We start from the raw sequence: 17,733 nt of genomic DNA on the forward strand, positions 1-17,733 counted from the left end.
CCTAAGCATATGCTGCATCAAGGAGTCTTCACAAGGCGGCAATTGTCCAGATTCGATCTGGCCCTTCTTTGCACAGAACATGTGATAACGGAGCGAATTAACACCGACGATCTTCGTGTTCTTGGCGTACAGCTGACACGTGAAGGCCTGAATGCTATTGAAGACGTCTGTTGGTACATTCCACGAAGATCCCAGATCTGTGAATGCTTGAAGATACAGCTCATTCGCTTGCACAAGCTTCAAAGCCTTTATCTTTCCTTGGCTAGCCAGAGCACTCACAGTGTCACACCCGCTCCATGCATGAAGCCCTGGCAATGCACTGCAAACTCCAGACCCCAATACCGCAACCAACTTTCCAACGTCGATCATTCTGACACGAACCTTTGTTCCTCGTCTGATGAAGAGCTGACTATCGATGGTTCTGCTGAGATGAAGACTGATGATCAGAACGTCGGTGTCATCTGCCACTAAGATGATCGTCTTGTAGTGGGTAGCGGCGTGCTTTGCGTGGAGAAACATACGCGTGTCTGCTTCCTCGTGGCTACATTCGAGTGCTTGCACCAACTTCCAACAGTCGCACAGCACTGTTGTATTGCTTGCCTTCCAGAACCCTGTTGATGGAACCTTCAGCGATTACTCCTGACTCAACAGCTACATCCCGAAGGCCTGCATCTCCAAACATTTTCCCAATGCTCGACATGAAGTTACAGATGGTATGGAAGTTCCCCATCATGAGCACGATTCTTCCATATCGATCGACATCTTTCCATGCTATTTCGGTCGCCTTAGCAAATAGTGCCTGGTCTAGCACCACCGGTATACGCTCAAGCTGAAGTGATGACATGATGTTCAGAGCTTCTCTGAGGATTTCTTGCACTGTTGCCATATCTGTGGCAGGCGCGTTTATAGTCGGCAGGTAGCCAACTACATCTTCCGTCACCTGAACACGATCTCTAGTCATGATGTTGAAACCAGCCCACGAACTGATTGTCTGGTCGCATGGTTCCAGCATGCGAGTCATAATCCATACGTGATTTCGGCGCTGCGCAAGGGATGTTGCGCCTGCAAGAGTGTCAGAAAGATCTGCAGGCTTGATTGCAGGTGGGCCCTCTCGTTTCCCACCGCTGTATATTGGAACTAAATCGCTGGATGACGGGATAGATCGCTTCTTATCTGCTTTGGATACTGCCGATGGAGGTTGGGGCGGCAAACACGACTGCGACTTCGGTTGGACGGTGATACCGTTGACGCGATGCGATGTTCCGCCACCACTCAGCGATTCCTCTAGCCTGTCGATGTTATCGAATGCTAATACAGTCGGGACCGAAGGGTGCATATGTGACGGAAGTGGTACTGTATCTTTCTCCACACTTGCTAATTTGTCTATGCATAGCGCTGTCTCGATTTCTTCCAGAACTGTGTACGAACATCCGTGCCCGAGTCGATTCAATATTCTGATGACCTCTGTATTACCGGTGAGCGTTTTCATGACCCACGGAAGTAGGACATGCTTCGATGTTCTGATGGTACCCCGGTGTACAGCATTGATGATATCTTGAGCCATCGACCATACCAGTGTGTCGGCACGCGCAGAGCTACCCCCACTCCCGCAAATCAAAGTATGCAGAAATACACGAAGAGAATCTGGTATCTTCACGTAATCTGAAGTGAGTTCTGCTGGCTGAGGCGGCCAACGTTCATTGTAATGAGCATCTTTGATCTGGTGTCGCAGTGAAGTAGCTGCACGCACAATGTTACTTTCACCGTCCGTTCGTTCAAATGCTTTCACTTCTGCTTTCAGGTTTACGCACTCTGCAGCAATCTCTCGCTTTGTCAGATTATCGGGCATCAAGTATACACGGTGTTTCACATTGAAGAAGATGAGCGATTCTCCAAACTCTCTTTGTAATGTGCGCTGCAGATTCTTCTTGATGGAGTCACGAACATCAACTGAAAATGTATCTGAAGACAGGATATCTGTTGCAACATCAACTATTGGAACAATCCTCGGGTTCAAGAACAAGTCAGTGCGAATGAAATTCAATATACATCGTATCATTTCTTTTTTCTCGATATTATCTTCAATGTCAGTTTCTACTTGAGGTTTTTGGGGCCGTGTGTAGTTTCTATAGCAGGAGAAGTGGTAGTGAGCCTCAGCTGCAACCATATCTCGTGTAGTCAATGCCAAAACTCTCTCATCATTGCGAGCTGTCGCAGCATCTCTTATTGTCTTATCTGCTCGAAGTTCAACAGCCAAGACAACTGTTTCACGGGTATGACTGCCTTTTATGAATTTTGAAGCACGCTGGCAAAAAATGCATTTATCATCGTAGACCGTTGAAGTTGATCCTGTCTCTTCCCGTGATGATCGCCGTCGCACCGCATCGCCAGTATCAACTGAAGAACTTCTAGCTGCATTGGTCAAAGTAGCTAGGTGGTTTTTGTGAGTGAAGTCTGATCTACAAGCCCTATGGTATAATATTGGAATATTAGGAAGTTCAACTGTGCCTTCTTGGACTAGCTTTAGAATTGGATAAAAGTTTCTAACTGCGGCTGCGTCACACAATGTCTTCCAAGAACTGTTGCCCGCTGCCTTGCTTAGCTCAGAGAGTGGCGACTTCTTGCTGCACAGGATGCACGTTCCGGACTCAGGTTCAATCTTCGCCCGTTTCGCCTCGACACCGGCCATCTCAGCTGAAAGAACAAAAAGACTGACGTTAGATTACTCCGATATCCGAAAAGCTCGCCAGCTTACATAGACATACTCATCCAAGTCAGTGAACATGTTAGATGGCGCCACAATACAACTCTATAATAGAGTTGTATGCGGCGCCATCTAACATGTTCACTTTTAGTTCTTAAGCCACCCCCCCCCCCCCCCCCCTCAGAAATTAATCAGGTCACCGCAACAAATCTCAGACTGAGATATAGAATATAGAATATAGATATAGAATAGACTGACGTCACTTTCGGCACTGGGTTCTGTGGGTTGATTATCGGCGGGAAATTCCAACTGACATAGTTTCGGTTTGTGGAAAGTGCATGCCTTTTCATATATTTTTTGTGTACACTCGTGGTGGATGATACGTTTTAGTTTTTGAGTTATTTTTATAGACAGATAAACGGTGTAGCACAATGCATAATTTGGAAAATCATACCAGTGTTGTTTCACTAAAAAAAGTACAAGTCTAATAATAAAATATTGAAAAAATATGATTTTTTTTCGATAATTGATTTTTATAATAATTAATCTAAAACAAAATGCTTCATATTATTTTTTATTTAGACGGTACACATCGGACGTATATTTAGTCGTCAACCGCACATCGATAGCTAGTATAGAAGTCCAGATACACGTGCAACAATGTACCCCACCAAATGGGCATTTTCGAGCTGGGTGGTTTCAAAGATGGCGTCCATCCGGGCACTAAGCTACCGTTCTCAGATGTCCATCACACCTTTTCTGACACTTGAGACATTGGTCTAATGGAAAATCATAATGAGAATTACTCCCCCCGCCGGAGCATTCACTTCAAAAAATGGCCGGTTGGCTCAAGGACTATTTGTGTTGTAATGCTATTTCATCCCCAGTTTTCCTTTGCTCTTCTTTCAACTCCATTATTGAGCTGTCTTTGAGCTTGTTTCCACATTGTTTACTTCCTGTGTGTTTCTCCCCCTACTCTTGCTCTCATTCCTCCCCTGTACCATTCTTCCACCAATTGTCCCTGTGTTGTGTCCCTCTCCCTTGTATGCTTTCCCGCTTTCCACTTTGTTCTGTTCCCTGTTCTAACTCTTCCACGAGCCTAGACTTTGTATATAAACAAGTAACAAAAAAAATCAATACAGTCTAAAATCTCCTCATAAATTGAAATTGTGCATTTACCATACACACAGACATGCAAGGGGCCACATACAGTGCATTCAGAAAGTATTCAGACCCCTTCACTTTTTTCACATTTTGTTATGTTGCAGAATCTTGGTGCGTGCGTGCGTGCATGCGTGGATTTGATGAATGAATTCTTAAACCCTGTTGAACACGTCTATTGAAATATTCAACATAACTTGATTCAATACCATACATGTATATTGTTTGACCAAGTCTTTCTAAATAAATTCAAGTCTGAAATCTGAGAAAAGTAATTGTAGTTTTACTTTTCATGCCTCACTTAAAACCCAATTTTTTTCTAGTTTCCTGTTTAAACATGAGATACCTTCAACGTTACTGTACCTCTTTAGCACATATAAACTATATAGTTTGTGGTTCTATTATGCATATTCTAACCATATTGATATAGAACAGTTGAGTTCAGGTTCCCTGGAACCTCTAGTTATTATTATTATTATTGTTATTATTATTATTATTATTATTATTATTATTAGTCCCAAAGCAGGCTCAAACGTTCCAGAAAATAATAACCGGATTACGCATATGAAGCAAAAGCACACACTCTGCTTATGTGCATTTATAATACATCGTGGTTTTATAGCTCGGATAATTCCAATTGCGTCCACCCCCCAAAGGAAGAATATGCCAAGATGGGCAAAAAAAAATTCTTTTCAAAACTTGATGGAATCACACTAAGCTTACGCATGCATAACTTCAGGGTGTACTCATTAATCCATGAAAGTTACAGCTTTCTCGGTCAAATCCTCTCAGAGGAGTAGATGAAGCATACAATGGACATGTAACATAATTTCCATCCGTTATGTCTCGGTTTTTTTTTTTTTAAGGGTTTGCTCTATTTCAACCCGAGATCACATTCTGCTTGTCTGTAATGCAGGCCATTGAGGGAGTGGGAAATCTGAGGATTGGCTACTGGAACCAGCAGATGGTACCCATCAAGGAGATGACTGATGTGATGAAGGTTGTTAAGCAGGTTGCGCATCTCAAGCCCAAGTCATGGGTCCGCCTCAAGAGGGGTGTCTTCAAAGATGACATCGCACAAGTGAGTGCAACAGGCTTATGCATATTATGACGTCTTGACATTGAATTTTAAAAATTCAAGTGGAGTTCTTGGTTGTTGTTTTTTTCAGCTGAACTTGAAATTGGCAGCACGGTGTGTATGTATGTATATGTACATACAGTCACGTGAAAAAGTAAGTACACCCCATGTAAAGTTTTGACTTTTTCAACATATTTCAACAATATTGATAGATAAAGGTGATATAATATAATAAATATCATGAAACATTTACATTTTGTAGTCTATTGTATAATTTCAATAAACATAAATGCAAATTTCGCATGTGGAAAAAGTAAGTACACCCTTTGCTCTAATAGGTGGTATTGCCCCCCTTGGCAGAAACAACCTCAAGTAGGCGTTTCGTGTAACTGTCTACCAGTCTCTGACATCGACTGGGAGAAATTTTTGCCCACTCCTCCATGCAGAATTCTTTCAGCTGTGCGATGTTTGAGGGGTTTCTTGCATGCACAGCTCGTTTCAAATCCCCCACAACATCTCGATGGGATTTAGATCCGGGCTTTGACTTGGCCATTCCAGAACCCTCCATTTCTTTCTTTTCAGCCATTCCTTGGTGGATTTACTGGTATGTTTAGGGTCATGTTGTCATATATGTCATGTTGCAAGGTCCACCTTCGGTTGAGCTTCATCTTTCCGACAGATGGCCTCACTTTATCCTCAAGCACCCTCTGGTACAATGAAGAATTCATCGTGGATTATATGATGGTGAGCTTCCCAGGCCCTGATGCAGCAAAGCTGCCCCAAACCATAATGTTTCCACCACCATGCTTTACAGTTAGTATCAGGTTATTGTGGTCAAATGCTGTCTTTGGTTTTCGCCAAACATGTCTTCTGGTACTGTGGACAAATAGCTCTACCTTTGACTCATCTGTCCAGAGCACATTGTTCTAGAAGTGCTGGTCTTTGCCTCGGTGTTCATTGGCAAACTTTAGTCTTGCCCTGATGTTCTTTCTGGACAGCAAAGGTTTCCTCCTGGCACACCTCCCATGTAGATCAAATTTGTGCAGCCTATTTCTAATGGTAGACTCGTGCACTTTGACATCAACAATGGCAAGAGCTACCTGTAGGTCCCGTGATGACATTCTGGGGTTCTTAGAGACTTCTTTTAGCATCTTCCGCTCTGCTCTCGGGCTGAACTTGCTGGGGCGGCCTGGCCTGAACAAGTTGGCAGTTGTTTGGAATCTTCTCCACTTGCAGATGATCTTCTGGACAGTCGAATGATTGATTTCAAATTGTTTGGAGATCTTTTTAAATCCCTTCCTAGACTCGTGGGCATCTATAACCTTCTTTCTGAAGGCCTCAGAGAGCTCTTTTGATCTCGGCATGGTGATGCCGCACACTTCAACAACAAAGAGCAAACCAAACTAAATGTCTGAGGTTTAAATAAGACAGGTTCCTCCAAGATCCTCTCTAACGATGTTCTAATCATTTTCACCTGAGCTGGTGCACCTGATTCTAATTTTAGGTATTTGAAGTAGTGATAAATGTAGGGGTGTACTTACTTTTTCCACATGCGAAATTTGCATTTATGTTTATTTTATATTATAAAATGGACTACAAAATGTAAATGTTTCATGATATTTATTATATTATATCACCTTTGTCTATCAATATTGTTGAAATGAAGATCAAATAGCTGTATGTTGAAATATGTTGAAAAAGTCAAAACTTTACATGGGGTGTACTTACTTTTTCACGTTTCACACTTACACACATACTCGCATACACACACCTCGACCCCGGCATACGCGGAGCGGACCCTGTGTATTCGTGACTGATAAATTGCCACCTGCTTCTACATTTGCGGGTATGTGTCCCACAAATTCGCGGTTTTTCACAGGCACAAAAAAAACATGGCACGAGCCGTGAGCATGACCGGCTTCTACATTCCTGGCCCTGCGCTTTTTGTTTTCACGGCTTTTAGCAGCCACATAAATATATTTCAGCTGCGCTATAAGCGAGCTTCACGGGATATTCGACCATTCACACAGTAAGCATTGCTTCTTGGGATTTTCCAGAATTCGCACTGTGAACAGCTTTGCGGAATATTCCACCATTGACCCGGTAAACATTGCTTTGTGGGATATTCTGACATTCACACGGTAAACATTGCTTCTTGGGATATTCCACCATTCACACTATGCATTGCTTCGCGGGATATTCCGGAATTTGCACTGTGAACAGCTTGGTGGAATATTCCACCATTCACACAGTAAACATTGCTTTGTTGGATATTCCGCCATTCACACGGTAAACATTGCTTCGCGGGATATTCCACCATTCACCCGGTAAACATTGCTTCGCGGGATATTCCAGAATTTTCACTGTCAACAGCTTCACAGGATATTCCACCATTCACATGGTAAACATTGCTTCGCGGGATATTCCACCATTCACCCGGTAAACATTGCTTCGCGGGATATTCCACCATTCACCCGGTAAACATTGCTTCGTGGGATATTGCACCATTCACCCGGTAAACATTGCTTCGCGGGATATTCCACCATTCACCCGGTAAACATTGCTTCGCGGGATATTCCACCATTCACCCGGTAAACATTGCTTCGCGGGATATTCCACCATTCACCCGGTAAACATTGCTTCGCTGGATATTCCACCATTCACCCGGTAAACATTGCTTCGTGGGATATTGCACCATTCACCCGGTAAACATTGCTTTGTGGGATATTGCACCATTCACCCGGTAAACATTGCTTCGTGGGATATTGCACCATTAATCCGGTAAACATTGCTTCACAGGATATTCCACCATTCACCCGGTAATCATTGCTTCGTTGGATATTGCACCATTGACCCCGTAAACATTGCTTCATGGGATATTGCACCATTCACCCGGTAAACATTGCTTTGTTGGATATTCCGCCATTCACACGGTAAACATAGCTTCGTGGAATATTCCACCATTCACACAGTAAACATTGCTTCGCGGGATATTCCACCTTTCACCCCGTAAACATTGCTTTGCGGGATATTCCAGAATTTGCACTGTCAACAGCTTCACGGGATATTCCACCATTCACACGGTAAACATTGCTTCACGGGATATTCCACCATTCACCCGGTAAGCATTGCTTCACGGGATATTCCACCATTCACTCGGTAAACATTGCTTCACGGGATATTCCACCATTCACACGGTAAACATTGCTTCACGGGATATTCCACCATTCACCCGGTAAGCATTGCTTCACGGGATATTCCAGAATTCGCACTGTGAACAGCTTGGTGGAATATTCCACCATTCACACGGTAAACATTGCTTCACGGGATATTCCACCATTCACCCGGTAAACATTGCTCCACGGGCTATTCCACCATTCACCCGGTAAACATTGCTACGCAGGATATACCACCATTCACATGGTAAACGTTGCTTCATGTGATATTCCACCAGCTGTGTATCCCGTCATCCCCCACGAGGTACTGTGCAGAATGAAAACACTCCATCGCATGTATTTGCACAATTAGTAACTGCTTGAAACGGTATCATCCCAGCTGTTACACAATGAAAACGCTTTTTATTACTTTTTTTATCTTGATCTAATGATGCCATTTCATACAGGTGGACTTTGTGGAACCCAGCCAGAATACAATTGGGCTAAAACTCATTCCCAGAATAGACTACGAGAGAATCAAATCCAGAATGTCCATGGTAAGATTGCCGGTGTTATTGTTTGCCTGTGTCATAATAATAATAATAATAATTATTATAATACATTTATTTTATATACCGCTTTTCAAGAAGCCCAAAGACGCTTTGACAGAGTACAAAAAACAAGTGCAAAAAGACAAAAATAAATCGGTAAATAATCAAAGCAAAAGGAAGGAGAAGAGATAGTCAGGGGTTAAATGCTGTGGGTTAAATGTTAAATGCAGTGTTGAACAGGTGGGTCTTGAGTGATGTTTTGAATGTGGTGAGTGAGGAGGAGTCTCTGATGGTGTGAGGTAGTGCTATTGGTGTGGTGTGTTATGTGGTATGTTATGGTGTGTCATGTCATTTTTCCAGACGATTCCACCATTATTTTCCTTTAAACATCATTTGCATGATTCGGGCTGTTTAGAAATGCATTGCCATCGCTATAAATGACTCGGGAATCAAAGTGAATCATTTTAGCGATAAAATCAAATGGCAAACCATCTGGCAGCTGGCTTGTGCTAATACTAAGATGTACAGTGAACTTTGGTGCAGAAGTAGGCCATTCGGCCCATCATGTCTGCGATAAACCATCACCAGATCCCTATGTCCCTCTATCTCCAATGCATCTAGGCTAGGTATCTACCTCATTCCAGTTTAAACCCATGCAGCTGCCTGGCACCGTCTTGTTTGCTACTCGGCTTACCCCTCTTATTTATTTCTACTTCCAGATTTTTCTCCTGTATGACAAGCTCTAGGATTATCCTTGCATCATGTAATCCCTATGTTCACTATTCTTACCCATCACCAGCAACTTGCATTTGTTTAGATTAAATTGCATCTGCCAATCTTTTACCCAATCTATTAAAGCACCTCGGATTTCCTGAATTTAATCAAATCCCCTCTGATGTGCACCTTACCTCTGAGCTATTTGTCATCTGAAAATTTCCAGTGACTCTTGACCCCACTATCCAAATCGTTGATGCTACTTGTGAATAATAATAATGGTCCTAGCACCAATCTGTGAGGTACCCTATGACTTACATCCTCCCAGCTAGACATCCTCCCACTCACAGCCACTTTCCTTCCTATCACTAAGCCAGTTTCCACGCCAGGTAGCTACCTGACCAGCCACTCCACAAGTCCTCACCTTACCTAACAACATCCCATGTGGTACTTCAATCAAATTCCTTCTGAAGGTCGAGATACACTACACTCATTAAACTTACCTCATCCACCCAATCAGAAACTGCTTCATAGAACTCCAAATACGACCTCCATGCTGACTACCTTTAGTTCGTTTGAAAGTGTTCAAATGTTTTCCTCTCTGTCTTTTCATAAACGTATCCAACACTTTCTCCATAACTGAAGTGCCTGTCTATCGTTCCCTAATTCTCACTCTGGATCCTTAAATGATGATGTCACATTTATTACTACTCATTCCTCTGGTACCTGTCCTGACTCCAACAAGCTGTGAAATATATCTGAGCTGTGAAAGATATCCGCTAATACCACGCTTATCTGCTCTGCTGTCTCACTCAGTACTATAGGATGCACATTATCCCACCCTGGATCTTTATCATCCGTTATTTTTTCGCATTGTTTATGCACTTCGTCTACTCTTTGGATCCCTCCCGAAAGCCCTTGCTCACTCCCGAGATAGATACTCTCAGCGATTGGAAATTCCCCTAACTTCCTGTGTAAATGTAGAAGCAAACATCTTTTTTTTAATAAACCTGCCATTTTACCCTCATTGTCTACCAAATTCTCCTGTGCTATCCTCATTGGACCCATACACTTGTTAACCCTTTCCTTACCCCATATATACTTTAAGAATGTCTTGCGGTTATGTTTAATATTCTTGGCTGTCATTTCATATTCCCTTTTTGGCCTGTCGAGTTTCTTAACTAGTCTTTGTTTCCTCTTATGTGACGTGAGTCAGACTCTAATCCTGTTATTTTGTACTTGATGAATGTCTTCTGCTTATTCCTAATTGCACTGCATATATCCCTGCTCAACCACCCATCTCTTTCTGTCTCTACCTTTACACTTCACTAGAATATACCTACTCTGCACCCTTGTCATTTGCTAGGACATGAAGGTCGCCTATCTGTCTGATGCTGACCACGCACTCATTAACTTAAACCAATTTAAAGCTCCAGAATCACTTCCCATACCCTCAAGGTTTGCCCTCCTAAAATCCAACAACCTCGTGTTACTATCCTGATGTTCACATCTCAACAATACACCGCTTACTACGTTATGGTTGCTTGTCTCCCGGTTGCTCTCTGATATTACTCTTCAGTTGACATTTGTAATTGTGAATGAGCCAAGATAGGCTTGATGCAGCGTGTTTAGACATTGCACAAATGCAGGCAAAAGTGTGCAGAATGTCTGTGTGCAAAGTTATCTTTTGATAAAATTGTGTGGCTTAATAGCACAATGATAGGATTACATACCATTAACAAGAGGTAGTTTTACATACTATTAACACTCAAATTTTGTTTTTACCTTGCAGAAAGATTGGTTTGCAAAAAGAAAGAGGTTCAAGAGAGCCCCACAGCGTCTCTTTGATGTGGATAAAATCAGGTGTGTGTTGTGTGTTGTGTGGGGAGGGGGTGGTGAGTGGGGAAGCAATGCCCCCACATTTGCAGTTCTGACATTCGCAGCATTTTCCAGAAACGTATCCCCAGCGAATGTCGGGGTCTGACGATACTTCAGGAATGGCCGTTATTTTTCAATAAATGATTAGAATTTTGTAAGGTATAAAAAAACAAGACCAATAGTCTAACAACGTCGTAGCTGGGCTTGTTTGATAGTTTATTTGAAAAGGATAGTATCACCTGGGTTGGGATACCAGTTAGCAAATAGTGTAAGTATTAAAAATTTTGGACCATGTATGGACAGCCGCTTCGTGAATGACTTGGGTAAAAAAACGGCGAATACCAAACGATGAACGAATAAATTCCACATTCCTGTGCCACCTTCAGTCGAACGTCAGACATTGACAGCATGTTCTCTATTTTCATTCCAAAGAGCATTTTCATTAGTTAGGGGTTACAATAATGGACACCTTGCAGGACACTCAATTGAGGATGCAGGAAGTTGAAAATTTTAAAGGCGTTGGTGATAGCTCACCTTGTCTTCGCGAATGACACTGTGGGATCTTTAACGTCTACCAACTAATGTCAGCAGATGTGACGCCCAGTTTAACGACCATCCAAGGGACAGCATACACATCGATTAATCACTCTACCTGTGAAACACCAGGATGACAGTTTAATCTGGGTCGGGATTCAAACTCGGGCAAGATGGCTTAGAGACGAGTTTGTGTACCTACAAACTAGCCTGCTAGCCGTTGTGAATTGTACCTGCACCTGCACTTCATGAAATATTCTGATCATCTTTTTTTGTGTACAAAATTGAGGCTGTGTAAGAGCTAACATATTAAACACAAAAACATAAACGGACACATAAAACATATAATAAAGGGAGTGGGAGACAAGATGGGGAGAGAGGGAAGCACATAAGCACAACTTTATGACAATACTAGACCCGCTCACTATGGGTGCGGGAGGGGGAGTCATGTTATTATCCTTATTATTATTTCCAATTATTACTACTATTACTTCTTATGTTGCATTGCCATTGAAAAGATCAGCACCTGCATGACAATATAACATGCTCGATCAGGACATTGAAAGGATCAGAATGTGCATACATGTTAGATCAGGTCATTGAACGGATCAGACCATGCATGGCATTATAACATGTTAGATCAGGTCATTGAAATTATCAGAACATGCATGACATAACATGGTAGATCATGTCATTGAAAGGTTCAGAGTATGTATAAAGAAAAAAAAGAAAAAAAAAAGAAGTATGTATGACATAAAAAAGTATGTTCAGAGTATGTATAAAAACCATGTATGTATGTATACCATGTATGTCATGTATATGTCATGTATGTCATGTATATGACAACCATGTATGTCAGAGTATGTATGTATAAATGTAAAAAGTATGTTCAGAGTATGTATGACATAACATATTTGATCAGGTCATTGAAAGGATCAGACCGTGCATGACATTATAAAATGTTCGATCAGGTCATTGAAAGAATCAGAACACGCATGACGATATAACATGTTAGATCCGGTCAATGAAATAATCAGATCAGGCATGGCATTATATTATGTTAGATCAGGTCATTGATAGGATCAGACCGTGCATGACATTATAATATGTTAGATCAGGTCATTGAAAGGATCAGAACACGCATGACGATATAACATGTTAGATCCGGTCAATGAAATAATCAGATCAGGCATGGCATTATATTATGTTAGATCAGATCATTGAAAGGATCAGAATATGCATGACAATATAACATGCTAGATCAGGTCATTGAAATTATCAGAACATGCATGACATAACATGGTAGATCACGTCATTGAAAGGTTCAGAGTATGTATGACATAACATATTTGATCATGTCATTGAAAGTATCAGACCGTGCATGACATTATAAAATGTTAGATCAGGTCAATGAAAGGATCAGAACATGCATGACAATATAACATGTTAGATCCGGTCAATGAAAGAATCAGATCAGACATGGCATTATATTATGTTAGATCAGGTCATTGATCGGATCAGACCATGCATGACATTATAATATGTTAGATCAGGTCATTCAAAGGATCAGAATATGCATGACATTACAACACGTGAGATCAGGTCATGGAAAATATATCATTAATATTATGCCGTTATCATAAGTGTTGTTATTACCTTTGTAATGAGAAGCGGCTTTGGAAAAACGCCACAAAAAAGCCTTGGAAGAAGTCCACGTTAGCGGCAGGAAGGATCGTGTTATTAATCCTTGTGCGGTATATAGACTACAGTAGATCTACGATCAGGTGCTTTCGGCGACGTGGTAAACATTGAGTGATGTCCGGATTCTTCCAAATTTCTTTGTTTATTGTTGTAAAAAGCAATAGCAACTGTTTAGAGAGGTAATCAAATGTGTTTGCGCTTTAAAATATTTTTACTTCTGGAAGAGGCCATTGGCCCGTTGCTCACATGAAAACGCTATGATAAGCTATTTATAAACATTGACACGACGTTTGTTCAAGGAGGAAAAACCTCTTGGGTATGTGGGACATTATTAGTCCTTTACCGGTGTACACCGCTTGGCTAACCCCCGCTCCTGCAGGGAAAATGGCCTTTAAATGCATGTTGTTGTTGTTGTTGTTGTTGTTGTTGTTGTTGTTGTTGTTGTTGTTGTACCGGTGTACACCGGAGGGGACTATCGGTTTGCACGCCGTCCCTCTGTCTGTCCGTCCATCAGTCCGTCATTCTGTCTGTCCGTCAGTCTACGTCCGTCAGTCTGTCCGTCCGTCAGTCTGTCAGTCCGTCACGCAAAGAACAGTCACGTCACGTCACGCAATGATCTCTCTGACTCTCTTGAAAATCCTCTCTATCTCTTTGCTGACGACTCTACTCTCTGTCGCTCCATTCTTCATCCCTCAGATCGGCAGTCTGCAGCCTCCTCACTCTCTGCAGACCTTGACAAAATCACAGACTGGGCAAACAAGTGGAACATGTCTTTCAATCCTGACAAATCTCACACTCTTACGATGTCTCTCCGAAAAGACCGACTGGACAACCCTCCCATCCACTTTCTGAATAATCCTCTCCAAGAAGTTCTGTCACTCAAGCTTTTGGGTCTCACTATCTGCCATGATCTTTCCTGGAAAAACCACATTTCAAATCTGGCCTCCAAAGCCAGTCGCCGACTGGGCATCCTCCGTCGTGCGAAGTCCTTCCTTGGCACACCTGAGCTCCTCACCACATACAAGGCTTTCATCCGCAGCTCAATGGAATACTGCTCTCCCCTCTGGGCTGGTGCTCCTGCCTCACACCTAGCTCGCCTTCACGCTGTTGAAACCAAAGCATTCAGAATCATTGGAATCTCCCGCGATGAAGCTAACTCCAAGGGCCTCTCACTCACTCACCGCAGGCAGGTTGGTGGTCTTTCCGTCTTCTGCCGACTCCTCTCTGGCCTTGCCCCCCAGCTCTCTCTGGGCTCTGTCCCGCAAATATTCCTACAGGTCGCACAAGATCTGCCTGCAACCCTCTTTTGGTTAAACTGCCAAAATCAAGACTCTCTGCTCACCTTCACTCCTTCATTCCTCTTTTCTCCTGCCTCTGGAACAAACTCCCTCACTCTCTTCAATCCCACTCCACCCTCCAAGTCTTTAAAACAGCTGTTCACCACCATCTCTTATCTTCCCCCATCCAAAACCTTGATCTTTTCTACCCCCGCTAATTTCACCCCAATTCCACTTTTTGAAATACCAACTTTTGTCCTGGAAGTCCTTGGTGTCCTTGTGCTTTATACTTCTCCCTCCCCCCCCCCCCCTTCCCACGCCTCCTCCCCCCGGGCCCTCTCCCTTCCACACATCTCCCTGCTCTCGGATGTTGTGTGTGTGTGCTTCCCATTTTCTCCCCATCTTGTCTTCCGCTCCCTCTTTTTGTGTATTTTGTTTGTCTGGTCGATTTGTTTGTGAAGTTAATGTTAGCTCTTTTCTTTCACGAGCCTCGATTCAGTATACAAAAAACAAAAAAAAACAAAAAACAAAAACAAACAAAAAAAAAAACACAGTTTTCCGGACGTTTTTTCTAAACGCTTAATACTAATGATTTCAAACTTGGTACATGGTTTCCTCATGATAGGTTACAGATCAAGTTCGAACTTCACGACGTTTCGATCATTTTTGACAACGTTATGGCACTTTGAACTTTGGGATTTCTGATAATTCTGATGATCCTTAACTCAGTGCCATTTTAAGTTTTAATTTCCTTTAAAAAAGATTTTCTCTGCAATAATTGGACCGATTGAGATCAAATTTTCACCGTAGGGGGGACTCGGTCTGTAGAATATTTTAATGGTAATTATGACGCCACAGGTCATGTGGTTCGGCCGCCATATTGTTTTTCGTGAAAACACGAAAACCCCTTTTTCTCTGCAACGGCTGAACAAATCGAGGCCAAACTTTGCAGGCAGAATCGCATACCCATGACGAACAAAAATGTCAGAGAGCATGACGTCATGCGTCACATGGTTTCAGAGTTATGACGTTTTTAAGCCTGAACCGTTAAAACCGAGCTCCTTCCTCATTTTTGATTCAATTGAGGGGAAACTTCACAGATCTGTTCAGCATGTCAGTCTACTAAAATGTCCTTTTGGATTTTGCGATAGGGCACGTGGTTTGGCAGATATCGTTAATTAAACGAAAATATTTTTAAAATGGATATCTCTTGAATCGCTAGTACCTCAGACTGTGAGTTGGTAATAATTTATATAATTCACACAGTGCAATACGTGCAGGCCGCTCCACGGAGCGACCTTGCGGGCTTATCAACGAGGCGAGGCGTGACACACATGTGTCTCAGCATACCTCAGATCAAGTTTGAAAACCAGCATCAACCACGCATAAATTTGCATATTCGATCATTTTTGACAAAGTTATAGCACTTTGAACTTTTGTAGGGGACATGTATTGCAGCGCAATACTCAGAATGCTTGTTAAATATGAATATTGTTTTGTAATAACATTAATATTATGCTATAATCATTCATTTTGTTTTCAGAAACGGCCTTGGAAAAATGCCACTTTAAAGCTAACAACACGGATATACACCTCAACATGCAACCCCATTGGCGGCAATGGCTGGGAAAACCCCCTAGGGGAGAGGGCAAATTTCTGCGCTATAACCTTCATTGTGTAACCCTGAGTCATCCTGTCATGTTTGGTTGAGATTGGATAAGTAACGATCAAATGTATCGCGGTCAAAAAATCATCGGACAGAAAGACACACCAATTTGTGTATTTTAGTATGATTAAACGAAGGGCAAGAGGTGTGGGTGTGGTTGGGGGTGGAAAAAAAAGGAAATACAGCAAAAGAACGAACATGAGTAAACAAAAGACCGACGAGACTGGGAAGGCCTCGATGGAACCAGGCCCCAAACACAGCACGAACAATCCGCCTAATGCACACAAGTTTGCACGAATTGCAAAACAAGGTCGAACTAGAAAGAGCAGATATTGCAGACCCTTGCCAAGATGTGTTTTCAGTGGTTTTTAAGGCCGAACCCTTAACCTTTAAGTAAGTGTGTTAAAATAAATATGGCGGCCGAACCACGTGACCGATGACGTCATCGTTTTTTGTTTTTTTTCCACTCCACCAATTTATCCCTAGATGACGCTCAACAAATTTCATCTTGATCGGATGAAGTTTTGTACTTGTTGAATGATGACGTCATAATGGAGGCACCTCTGACATCAACGTATTTTATCCCCCATGGAGAGTTCTTTACAATGAGCCATTTCTCAACTTTTTCTATGCAGCGCTTTCAGAGATAGAGGTGCAAGTTTTTTTTGGTTTTTCCAAGATGGCGCCCATACCACACGAGCTATGACGTCATAATTATTTTAAAAATTCTACAGGTGGAGTTGCACCTATGGTGAAAATTTCCTGTCAATCGGACCAACGGTTGCAGAAAAAATCATATTTATTCTGTGTGAACAGACAGACAGACAGACAGACAGACAGACAAACAAACGGACTCAAATGCCATACCCTCTCCTCAGGCGAGGGTAACTAGAAGCACACAGTAAACATATACACAGCAAAATAAACAGTAGAGATTCGACAAAACGATCGGGAGAAAAATTATCTTTGATGAACGTGGAGGAGCTCAGATGGACACAACCTCACCTGAGGAATCAGAAGTGGAAGTCCTCAAATCCTCATCTTAGCTGGCAATCACTTTAGCTCTGAATCTTCAATGCAGAAAAAAAATACTTATTAAAGTGTGAAATACCTTTGACAGTTGCTATCATGATGAACTGTTCTCGCTTGTTGATATTCTGACACCTATGCATCGTTCGTGGTTACTAGATGGTCCCCTGCGCAGCGGGAAATGCAGTTTTGCAATCACATGTGTGTGTTTGTGTTCAGGACATAACCTTTTTAAAAAAACATTTTTAACATTTCATTTTAACATTTAGCTTTTGTCATCGAGTT

The 17,733-nt window shown here is 42.2% G+C and overlaps 1 protein-coding gene across 4 annotated transcripts in view; it reads left to right on the forward strand.

The window, feature by feature from the left end:
• The window catches only part of SUPT5H (SPT5 homolog, DSIF elongation factor subunit), an 87,943-nt gene that overhangs the window by 41,244 nt on the left and 28,966 nt on the right, over positions 1 to 17,733 (forward strand). For all 4 annotated transcript variants that reach the window (XR_013625024.1, XR_013625023.1, XM_068103744.2 and 1 more), the window contains 3 exons: positions 4,782 to 4,946; positions 8,566 to 8,655; positions 11,156 to 11,226. Coding sequence is in view for 2 of the 4 variants with exons in the window: in XM_068103744.2 (XP_067959845.1) it covers positions 4,782 to 4,946; positions 8,566 to 8,655; positions 11,156 to 11,226 (326 nt within the window). In the remaining 2 variants the exon portion in view is untranslated. The remainder of the gene's footprint in view (positions 1 to 4,781; positions 4,947 to 8,565; positions 8,656 to 11,155; positions 11,227 to 17,733) is intronic.

This window comes from Myxine glutinosa, chromosome 11, assembly GCF_964187855.1.
Source record: "Myxine glutinosa chromosome 11, kmMyxGlut1.1, whole genome shotgun sequence".
Classification (NCBI taxonomy): domain Eukaryota; kingdom Metazoa; phylum Chordata; class Myxini; order Myxiniformes; family Myxinidae; genus Myxine; species Myxine glutinosa.